This window comes from Martes martes, assembly GCF_963455335.1.
Source record: "Martes martes genome assembly, chromosome: 1".
NCBI lineage: Eukaryota > Metazoa > Chordata > Mammalia > Carnivora > Mustelidae > Martes > Martes martes.
Genome location: NC_137888.1, coordinates 174,614,957 through 174,627,453, shown reverse-complemented (window position 1 = coordinate 174,627,453; position 12,497 = coordinate 174,614,957). Strand labels below are relative to the sequence as shown.

General features: G+C 36.6%; 1 protein-coding gene across 4 annotated transcripts in view; it reads left to right on the top strand.

Annotated features, from left to right (window-relative positions):
• The window catches only part of CNTN6 (contactin 6), a gene marked incomplete at both ends in the record, with an annotated part of 232,208 nt that overhangs the window by 108,573 nt on the left and 111,138 nt on the right, over positions 1-12,497 (top strand). For all 4 annotated transcript variants that reach the window (XM_080821633.1, XM_080821634.1, XM_080821632.1 and 1 more), the window contains one exon: positions 2,215-2,310. In XM_080821633.1, coding sequence (XP_080677759.1) covers positions 2,215-2,310 — 96 coding nt within the window. The remainder of the gene's footprint in view (positions 1-2,214; positions 2,311-12,497) is intronic.

Sequence of the window (12,497 nt, the reverse complement as noted above, 5' to 3'; positions counted from 1 at the left end):
CTTCTCCTCTGATTTCAGTGCTTATATGTTATATAGCATACATGACATTGTCATTTAAATAATTCATGGATAAGATACACATAATATATACAAAATAGAAGTCTTCAATTTCTCTAAATCACACCAATAATTTATTGCAATTATACTCCAATAAAGTTGTTAAAATGAGCAAAAAATTACACAAATTGTAATCTTTATATTTTTTTTAAAGATAGAGAGGTGTAGGTAAAGATTTAATAATCTCTACTTCCATATGTCCCATTCACTCCCTTGAGACGATCAAGGTGAATATTAAAAATATATATTCTATAATTTTACCTATACCAGTTAAAAGAGATGGTCATATTTAGGTTTTTACTTTTTCTTTCACAATGGGATAATGACATAGCAATATTTAGCACTTTTTAAACTTAAGAGTGTAACTCACTTTCTAAGAACTTTCCTAGTCAGTCCTTTATATCTAACACATTCTTTCTAATCATTGATGGCCTTCCATTCTATGAATATTGCAGATATTACTCAACTTCTGTACTGATTTACTATTCACTTGTTTCCAGGCATTCCCTTTGTACTTTTAATATAATCCTAATGTAATACAATAGCCCCAAATGCTGATTATTGCAGTTTCTCATTGACCCTTGTCCACTATGTGCCAATGAACAGTGCTTCCTTTCAGTAATGTGACATTTCCCTGTTATTTTCTACCTCTAGGTTTTGAAACCTGGTTTTTGTTTTTGTTTTTTTCACAAGGATTATTTTCCCTGCTCCATACCACCATTGCATGGCTGTCTCTTTCTCATCCAACAAATCTGCATTCTGTTCTTTTCATTCACAAGATATGTCAGTTGGGATAAAAGGTTAAACTGCTATAACACAGAGACCCCCAAATAAATGCCTCAAACAAGATAGGAGTTGACTTGTCTCTACTCTAATGATCCAGAGTGGATGTTCCAGATCAGCTGTAGTTGTACTCCATGCAGCCACTCAAGTATCCAGATCAAGAAGATCTTTTATGTCATTGGCAATCTGGGTGCTGGGGGGATGGGTGGAGAACATAAATCTGTGGAGATTTCCCTTCACACATAATGTATGGAAGTTTTCACTCATTGTTTCTGCTTAACACATTAATTATAAGGATGTCTGAGAAATGTATCCTATGGTTAGAAAACTGTATTTATTCTATAAATCTACTACTATGGAAGAAGGGAGAACACATTTTTATAGACAATAGCACTCTTCACCTCACAATAATTATTACAATTTATAAATGTACATTTGTTTACTTATTTTTTAAATTGTCTTCTAGTTTTCCTATTTAATAATAAGCACAATAAGGGCAAGGTACATGCCTGGTTTATTTACTAATATGCCTTCTCTCCTTAGTACACTTCCTGTATTTTTAGTAGGGGTTCAAAACAAATTTGTTAAAAGAGCAAATGAGTGTATAATGGGATTTTACAGGTCAAAAAACTAAGTTCAGAAAAGTTCAACAACTACCTGTTCCTGGAGACTGAATGAGGGTTCCAGGAATGTGGAAAGATTTGTACTTCATATGGATGGTTTAACAATGTAACTAGCTAGCTTTCTGCTAACAGTGTATTTCTATGATTCTTTGATGTTGTAGGAAATTACAGCATTCTAAACAAGACCATGAAGCTGCTTTGTGAAGGAGTAGAATGAGAAAATTAGAAAATATACCTTCTCTGTCAATAGTTCAATCACATAGAACTCTTTACCTCACACCATTCCATCCTAAATTCTCATAGACTCCATCTGCACATCAAATACCAACCATTAATCAAGAGGCTAGAGGACTGCAGCAAACTTGCTGCATACTTTTTGTTTTGTTTTATTTTATTTTGTTTTTTTAATCACACCTTCCCTGGGCAAGGAAAGTAAATATGTGCTGAGTTTTAAAGATTTCCTGCTGGGCTACAAACTGCCTGGGAGAATAAAAGCAAATAGATAGTAGGTAATGTTAATAAATGTCTTCATCACATACTCCATTTAACTATATAAAAAAGAAAGGAGAAAAGAAGAAACAAGAGTTTTAGAGATAATAATCAGTGTGTATAAATTGATCATCAACTAAATCTTCTGGTCAGTCAAGTATGAGTGTCCCTTACTGTTAAGAATAAAAATAAGTTCAAAATTCTACTTTAAAATGTTATTTACTGCAAAATAATTCTAAAGCTGTTTTGTTTGTTTTCCAAGATATTGAAGACTTTGAAACCAAAACAAGAAGTGCAGTGTCCGTCCGAGAAGGTCAAGGTGTGGTGCTTCTCTGTGGCCCACCACCACACTTTGGAGGTATGGTGGGGGTTAGTTTGGGTCACACCATCAATGTGGTCACTGGAGGAGTAAAGAAGGCACATCATGTCTCAAAGTCAATGGTAGCTCTTTAACAAGTCAAAAGGACGATGAAGGCTCTTCATGTTCATCCTCCTGTATCTAAACAGTACTAATCTAAATGTTTTTAAAAGAAATTTTTGTTTAAGCAGTCAGTCAACAAACATCACCTTAAGGAGATGCAGCATGGCACCTGGCGTGAGCGCCAGGGTACAAAGTGAAACTGACTGCTGCTGCATTCTGATGCTTATCACCCTGAATAACAAGAGACAATTTGCTCAGTTTCCTCATCTGTAGAATTGAGACACTGATATCTGCACTGTAGTGCTTTTGTGAATATTAAGTGAGCTAGTGAATGTAAACTGATGAGTGTAATGGCTCATATTTATTCAGAAAAGAAAGCTGAGATTGTTATTTCGTTGTTATTATTGACCTCCATGGAAAAGCAAATTCCAGCATTCCTCTTGGCACCCTCACTTTAACTATTGGAAGAGGAGAGCTACTCCATTAATTAGAAGCAAATTTTGGATGGCACAAAATCAGAATATCTCCTAGCAATGGTAAAATCATGCAGTCAATGACAATCTCTGGTTTGTAAGAATCTGGATTGACTCGGGAATTAACCTGTTGCCAGGGACCTAAACCACCTACTGATTCTCACCCCCTCGGGGTTGCATTTTGTCAAATTCCAAATGATTTGGTAAAATTTGGTAGATTCTCAAGCAACAATGAATCTGGAAGAGGCAATATCACAATATCCATGGAGTCATTTCATTTGGTTCAATTCAATATCATACTGATTGTATTACAGTTACCTTAATAATAATAGCAAGTACTTACGAAGTAGAGATTTGAGTACTTTGGATGTATTAACTTTTCAATTTCTCACAGCAGCTTCATGAGAGACATACTATGATTATTGTTTTACAAATGAGAACAATAAGGTAGACAGAGGTTAAGTAACCAGTCCAAGATAACACAGCTGATAGGCAGCTGAGCCAAGCTTCAAATCCCGGCAGTCTGGCTCCTCAGAGCAGCCTTTTATAGTTTATTTCCACTCTGCAATGGGAGGCTTTTGAAAGCAAATATAACAAATATTTAAAAATAAAATGGAAGCTATTTTATCCCTGTATTAAACAATCTTTTAAAAACCTGGAAACACTTTTCCATTATTTTCATTTTTACACAATCTCCTGAACTGCTGATACAAAAAGAAAAGGAAACTCATTAGAAGGTAACAACACTTTATTCAGTAATATTAGAGTAGTATAGCATTACGCTCACCTGAAATATTAGGTGAGAGTTACACTATTTTTGATGCTATCTGAGATAAAATACTATTCCAGAGCATTGAAAAAAAATTGATGGTGCTTATTTTTTAACCATAGGGAAATTATTTTTTAGTACTCTAACATAAGGTGACAAGATATACAAAGCCATGTCTGTTTGTGCTGTCTGTCTGTGTCATTTTATGCTGACTTTGGTCAAAGAATCTTGACAGGATTGAAGATTGTTTTCACCCCTGTTTACTCTAAATAAAGGAAGCAGAAATGTCAAATATTTGTAAATGAATGTCACATATTTTAAAAAGGCAGCCAATGGGGCACCTGGGTGTCTCGCTAGGTTTAGCATCCAAGTCTTGGTTTCAGCTCAGGTCATGATCCAGTCCCAAGTTGGGCTTTGTGCTCAGGGCAGTCTGCTTGTCCCTCTCTCTCTGCCTCTTGTTTCTCCCCTGCTTTCTATGCCTCTAAAATAAATAAAATCTTTAGAAAAAAATAATAAAAATTAAAAAGGCAGCCAAGTAGAAGCTTTCCCTTGTTACCTTGTTACCTACCACTGTTAAGTATATGTTGATCATTTAAAGCATGTACCCCTTGTAAGAGTGTACCTCTGCATATGCCATGAAATTAAGTTACAGATAGACAAACACTGCCTTCAGTTAAGATCTTTTTAATTGAATAACTAATGCCTGTTGCATGCAAGTTATGACAAACTTGTCTGATGCTAAATTTGATTATATCATATGGAATGTTTTAGCAGGATCCCAAGGGTATTTGTCAATATTGACTTCATCCAATTATTTTTAGGTATTTAGGTATATCCTGGTATTATAAGAATTTTCATCCAGAGAGCTCTGGGATGTGTCATGGACTTCCTCGTCTCCACAAGGGCAGAAATACTGGAATATTGTTCTTCTGTTCCTTATAGTTGTCCCAGATCAAAACTGTGGAAAATATTGACAGACGCCCTTTGATCCAATTATACAAATAGTCATCAATTAGTTAGAAGGAGAAAGTATTAATCATAGTGACAATGGCTACCAGTTATTGAATTATTATCAAGAGCAAGCCCTATTAGAGTTTCCATTTATTTTCTCCTTCCCAGTATTCCAATAATTAAGAACAATAAATTTAAAATGAGGAAACCAAGACTCAGATAAACTAAGTAAATCAGTTTTCAGTTAGTAAATGAAGACAAGATTCCAAAGCAGGAATTTCTGACTTAAAAAAAAAAAATGCCTTTGGAGAGAAAGCTCTGTAGTTAATGGTTAAACCTCAGATTGTTTATCAGTTTCTCTTACACCTCCTGGGTTTGCTAAGAGTTCTAAGAGTGTCTTTAACTGGCTCATTTAAAACAATTCCTTATTCTTCCTTTTCCATTCTCACCTTCCTGTGAAGGTGAATTGTGCCAAGAAAGACTTCAAGAATGCAGAGAAACATATTGGTTGGATAACCTTCAAATTGGATTAGTGGACAGCTGGTTTAAAGTGAGCCAAATTTACACATAGACATTTATGTCTTTGTGATTTTTTTCTGGTTTAGCACATATATGTATATATACACACATGTATGTATATATGCATATGTATTTGTGTGTGAATATATGTATGTGTATCTATCTATATATTTCTTTAGTATATAACAATCTACCTAAAACATAGTAGCTTCAAGCAACATCCATTTATTAACACACAGGTCTATATATCAGAAGCCAAAGGATGATGTGATTGGTCTCTCTTCTCAGACTCTTACAAGGATAAAATCAAAGTCATGACCGGGTGGCATTCTCTTCTGGGAAGTCTGAGGAAGAATCCACTTCCAAGCTCTCTCAAGTTGCTGGCTAAATTTGGTTCCTTATTATTGTAGTATTAAGGTTCCCTATTCCTTGCTGGCCAGATGTCAAGGGCCACTGTCATCGTCTAGTGGATGCCCACATTTCTTGCCATATGTCTCCCTCCATCTTCAGAGCCAGCAGCAAAGAATATCCCTCACATCAGTTCCCTCTGATAGTTCAAATCTCTTTAGCCAGGACAAGGGAGAAATTATGTTAAACTTGATATTATCAGAACATTCTGAGTTCTTTATATTTTCTCTCTAGTATCATCACACAAAAAAATTAGAAAACATTTCTTAACAAGGGAGGCCTATCATACACATTTTAGTGTGTTTTATAAAACAAAAACCAAATACCAAAAAACAAGAACTATGAGAGAGTAAGTAAAATTATCAACTAGGCTGAATCCTATAAATTTACCCAGGAAAAAAAAAAAATAGCTCCAGGAACAAAACAAAAGAAAAAAGTGTGTAGATGGATTTCCCATAGAAATGATTAGTGACAACTCAGTGAAATAGAGTAATCAACATAAGCCAAACTGAACAGATGCTGTTATATGGATGTCCTTTATTATCTTTTTTTTTTTTTTTCTGAATAGACCAAAGGAGACCTGACTCCAGAATAGCTTTCTCATGGATGTTTCCTACCTAATTTTTGAAGTAACCACAAATGTGCTATCCTTCTAGAAAGAGGATTTACAGATAAAGCTTATTCTAGAGGAAAGTACTCATAGTGAAAAAGAAAAGAAACCTAGGCAATAATGCCAGAACAGAAAACTGGCACATTCTGCTTTATCTCTTAGAAATGTGGTATTTGGACATAAAACCAGAACTATTCCCTATACTCTGAGGAGAAATATATATTTGCTTCCTTAATCCTATTTCTTAACTAGAGATAAACCCCATGAATGTGACTGAATGCCAGTAGAGCCAGATTAAGCCCTCGTTTCCTTCTTCCTAAAAATGTAATTCTAAAATATTACAGAGAAATATAAGTTTTACTGAAAGTTTTGTCTGAAGAACACAGAGAGTGCTACAATGCACATCTGATTGAAACCCATTTTTCCCTATTAGACATCGCTTTCCTTTCTCATAAAGGCTCTTAACAGTAGTCTATGACTTGTCTCATCTCCACACAATCTCCAGCAATCCCTTCTATTGTCTATTATAGTTATTGTCCTTAATTTGGATACCAATGTCAGAAAAATACAAGTCTCCTAGTTAGCCTCTTGGTGCTTGGCAAAGGTAAAATTTGGTAGTCCGCTAAGTAAAGACTTCCTTTCCTCTGCTAGGTCTCTGGACAATTCTAAGTTCTCTTCTCTACATCCAGGTTTATGTGACAGTAAGAGGCACTCCACTGTTTATTTTACTTATTCATTTGGGAGAGGGTCACTGAGCCTTGAGGTAGACTTGGAACTGCCATGCAGAGAGTTCTTTCTACCATGGGTTTTCACTCACCTCCAGGATGAGCTTTGGTTAAGAGCACTGGTCACTGGTCACTGGTAACAGAGATTCTGCATAAGTCATTTGCAACAGCACTGAAAGCAAAATTTCAGACTGCAAATTTTTCTAATAGACATGAAACTCTTGAAGCCAAGGCTATAGGTTCCATATGAAAATAAGTTGTCAGTAGATTTTCATGGGTGCAGTGAGTTAGCCGAGCTTCACATGAAATTTTCTTTAAAAATGACACAGTGAAGAAGTGATACATGTTGTCTAAAATAATTAAGATCACCTTCACTGTGAAATAATAGTTTCACCATATCTAAAGTAAAGCAGATTCTTTCCCTTTATTGTCTGGATATAAAACTCTCAATCCTGTGGGCTCATAAAAATCATAGGTTGAAAATTTGTTATAGAAGAAATATTCCATTGTCTTCAAAGATGTAACTTTTAGGGTGGTAGAACAATTGAATTTATGCCAGTAGTTTGGATGTCTATGTCTGTGGTAGGAAGATAGCACTGTTGTTTGAGCCCAGCATTTGTATTTCCATCAATAAAAACATTGACAATTCAACAGAAATGGAAAATCATTCCAGCAAAAACTCCAAATTGTGTTAAAGAATAAAGAGGAAAGTTACATTGAGAAAAAGTGCTAAATTTCATATGCCCTTCTTCCCAATTAGTTTTTGTTGTTGTTACTGTTGTTTGTTTTTCTTTCTGTTTCTGGTGTAAATGACAGCGGTGCTTTCTTTTTGTTGTTGTTTTTGTTTTCCTCATTTTTTTCCTTTATTCTTTTTTTTTGACAGTGGTGTTTTCTTAGTGAGTAGGTCAGATCAGCAGTGTGTGTATTTGGGGTTGCTTAAATATGTAAAATGCAAATAGCAGAACAGTTGCCTATTGGTATAATAGTAACAACCATCATTATTGGTGGGTGTTGCCATTGTACATTCTGAGCCAAAGAAGGCGTTGTTGGCATTTGAGGAGAGAACTAAAGGAATGAGAGTGAGACGTTGAGCAAAGGCAGTTTCCACAGAGGGAACGGCATGTGCAAAGGTCTTGGCAGTAGGGCTGTATCTGGCATGTTGGAAGAAAAGCAATGAAACCAGTGTGGATAAAGAAAGGTGAGCAAATGGAGCATAGATGAGGTTGTAAGCACTACCTGAAAGATATTATAGAGCCTCTGAATTTTACTGGGAGTGAGATTTGAATGCATTGTGTGGTAGTGAGCAAAAGACTGATATGCCTTCTCTGATTTCCAGTTTAAAAAGTTTATTCTAAGGAGTAGACTATAAAGGGGCAATAATATAAGGAGTTAAAGGTGATCACAATGACTCAGGTGAGAAGTAATGGTGGCTTGAAGCAGGATGATAGCAGCAGACAGGTGAACAAGTAAACATCTCAGTATATATTGAGAGGGTATAGCTGAGATAATTTCCTGAAAGATTAGATGTAGAGTGTAAAGAGAAAGAAAGAAGTGGTTTTTACGTTTAGCAAGTGGAAGAAAGCGGTGCCATTTATTGGGTTGATACCAATAACAGGAGAGCAGGTTTTGGAATGGGGGAAATCAGGAATTTGTTTTGGGACATTTTAACGTTCAGATGTCTGTTAGAATGATGAAAATTTTGAGTAGGCAACTAGATTTACGTATCTAGGGGGAAAGTTCTGGTTTGGAGAACTAATATTGGTAGTTGCCATTGTTAAAAATACAAAATTTAACTGAATAAATTTTAAGATTGAATCGGCTTCATTCAATGATTTATGAATTGGGCAGCATATCATCTTACAAAAGGAAAGGAACCCATGGGATGCCTGGGTGGCTCAGTTAGTTAAGTGCCTTCTGCTCAGGTCACAATCCCAAGGTCCAGGGATCAAGTCCCACATTTGGCTTCTTGCTCAACAGGGAGCCTGCTTCTCCCTCTGCCTGCCCCTCCCCCTGCTTGTGTTGCTCTCTCTCTCTGACAAATAAATAAAATCTTAAAAAAAAATGGAAAGGAATCCTGAAGAGGTTCAAAATGAAAGGCTTTTATAGGCAGAAAGAGGCAAGATAAGGAAGTTGTTCCAGCAAAGAGTAGATTGTTTCAGGCAAGGTCACCTTAGTCTGGAGGATGGGTAGGGTCTGTCAGGTTGGTTGCTCACCTGATAGAAGGAGACCTGCTAACCAGGTTAATTCCAGATTTACTGGTTAAGGGTCACATTTCTGGGAGAGGTTGAAAGTAGAATTGTGTTTGGTGTAAGTTTTGGTTGGCTGACATGACACTTAGCACAGTGACTCTTTTTGGAGACTATTGTCTCTCTCTCTCTCTCTCTCTTTTTTTTTTTTGTTTTTATCACCATATAAATAGTATTTAATGCCACATGATTGGATAAGGTAACAAATGCTTCCTATATGCTGGACACTCAGTTCAGCATCTTATGTGCCTTAATGCTTTCAAAAAAAATTTCTCCACTCTATAAATTAAGTAATTGTGTTAAAGAAGTTAGTATTAACTTGACCAAGAAGACATATCTTGGGTTTAAATACCACTGCATTTATTCTGCTGTCTAATTTGGTCTGGCATAATCTGGACCACAACAGAAAATAATTGCTAAATCAAGTATAAATGGAAACAGCAAGTGTATCTGTATTGGAGAATATGTAAAGACCACCTAGAGAGGTAAATTGATTTATCTAATATAAGTGTATTGTGTTAGAACCAAGAAAGATCATGTAGCTGACCAGAGTCCCATAGTTCATTTTCCTAGGTCCTGGGCTCCATGTTTCCTCTTCTACTTTCACAATCTTATTCTTTCCCAGTAAAAATGTTTCCCCTTGCTTTCTAGCGCATCAAACAGAATTCTCATGTTACAGTCTATTTCCATGTGGATAGCCCAGGTTTTCTCAACATCAACACTATTGACAATTTACAGTGAGGTAATTCTTTGTTATGGGGTTTGTCCTCTGTGTTGTGAAAATGTTTAGCAACATCCCTGGCCTGTGCCCATTTGATGCAATAGCACCCCCTCTCCCAATAGTGAGAAGGAAAACATCTCCAGACATTGCCAAATATCCCCTCTCAGGCAAAATCACCCTTGGTTGAGAACCACTGGAATGACCCCTCACTTACGTTCTTTATATCTAGCTCACCTGTAGAGGATGGGAATTGAGAGGAACAAAGGAAGTGTAGTCCTTCTGTAATTGCCTCCCATGGCTTACCCAGCCTTCCTTAAAATTGAAGGTTTCTTAGAAGTTCATTCAGAAGCTGGCTGTGTTTTCTTTCCTTCTCCAGGTAGGAAGTACAGGTACATGTGCAGCCCTAGAGTTCTTTGTAAGCTAGCAATAGCAGGAACTCAGAGGACCTTTCCTTAGTGGTTGTTTGTAGGCCACAAATGCAGCTATCTCCATGATTCTGAACAGGAGATGTGTAAATCAAAAGGGATCTAATAAAATCTAGGTGGTTAAGCAGTAATTGTGGAACAAATGGGAACAGAAATCGGAGTGGTTGTAAAGGTGTCAGGGCAGTGTTCTGGGTTACATCATAAACTTGCTCAACACCAATATCAATGACTTCAACCCAGAAAAGGAATTATTTTTCTTGGATTAGGTCTTTGCCACTGAGCTAGCATAACCATGATTTACCACCCGGCAGGCAGTCACATTTAACCCTAGAGCTCTGCACAAGGTTTGCAGTAAAGTACACTCATTCCAGAATATTCCAAAGGGGAGATTTATCCACTAAATCTGAGCACTACGCTTCAGATTCTTTATTCTTCTCATTTATTTTCTACTTCTAGAAACATGCTACCAATTTTGAGGCCTTTTTTACGGAGCCAATAGAAGTTCTCAGTGTCAGTGTTTATCATGACTGGTCTCTTTCACGTGGGATACTTCCCCTCTAATAAAAATTATGTCCGATATAATGGGTACAATTGCATATATCTCTTGTGTCTGTACTTTAAATATTACAGTGCAAGATATAGGGCTGTAAAAGATGTCAAAACACAATCATGCTCTAGGGAAAATAGGATTTGTTGTATGCTTGAGAGAGCAGCAGATAGAGTCTTCAGTTGCTTACTGCAGATCTGCTATTCCTAATAACATTAAAATTGTAGAGGATGGTGTCAATGTGAAACTACAGGCCATGCTTCAGGAAAGACCAATTATCATTCAGTTCTAATGTTACTGCTGAATCATCATAGGGAAAATGCATCACAATCATTAATAACAGATAAATGTCATAGATGGTGGAGAAAATATTTTAAAAATTCAATGGTTTCAACTTAAGTGGCTCATGAATTATACATTTAATTAAGAAAAGCCAAATGGGAAGAATTTTAAACTTCCAATTTGTAAGATAGTTTTTTTTTTCTTTCCCCATTAAAAATATACAGATTAAGCATGACAGTGGCTGATGATGGAACAAAATAGATAAAAGCCCGCACTACAGCCTGACTCTTTGGGATGGGAATAGGGAGCCCATGGGGAGAAGGGAGAAGGGAAGGATGAAAAATACAGCGACAGGAAGGGCTTGCAGGTTAACACATTCACCCATTCACAGAGGAGCACAAAGGGGTACCTGGATTCTAGTAACAGAGCTGCTGCCATCTTCCCCTCTGTTTACTCATCTATAAAATGAGAAGATTGGGCTGAGAGATCATTAGGTCCCTTCCATCCCAGACATGCCATGCATCTATGAACTACGGAATATCCTTTTGGTCAGGTTCCCACATACCACCTGAAGAGAAATATAGAAGATGGCCACCATTTTATCAAACTCTGAGCCATTTCCCTTCCTGGTATGGTTATGCAGAAGAGATTGAGAATTACCATTGTATTAGTGATTTTCAAAGAAGTGTTGCAGGACCCACCAGTATTACCATTCCCAGATAATTTGTTAGTGATGTAAATTCTTTGGCTCCTTCCCAGATCTACTGAAGGAGAAATTGGGAGTGTAGAACCCAGCAGCTTGTGTTTTACCAAGTCCTTTAAGTGATTGGTATGCACACTGAGGTTTGAAGATCTGTCCCCTGGTGAGGCCATTTTGGAGAAAAGAATTATTTCTTAATGGTTTGACAAATACATTCTATTCCCTGCTAATAGTAGCTATAAACACATCGAAGTAATTGAAATGACAGATTGACCTTTCATTCTATAAGATTCTGAGGAAATTGAACACAGGACACACAGTGCTGATGGCAGGAAGGGGATGGATGATCAGGAAAAGTTGTCCTAGTTCTGAGTAGGCTTTGATACGCACAGAATTTGGGTGTTTGGAAGGAAGTCTGAGAGTAAGGAAGAATGTTCCACGGGGATCATACTGACATAGAAGAAAAGGGTCAGTTATAGATAATAGAAAAGAAGAAAGATGGTATTAGGGAAAGAGCAAAGGATTTGGCATCTGAAGGATCTAGGTTCAAGTCGTCCCCCTTCTACGTGCAAACAATGTGATTTTGGAGAATTACTTTTCTATTCCTAGCTCTAGTACCTTCTCCTATTAAATGGGCATATTATCAATAGCCAATTAGCTTCATAAAACAAAATTTGGGGATGATGAAACAGGTATGAAATAAAAGTACTCATTTTTTCTTTATTATTCTTTATGTCTGGACCATTTT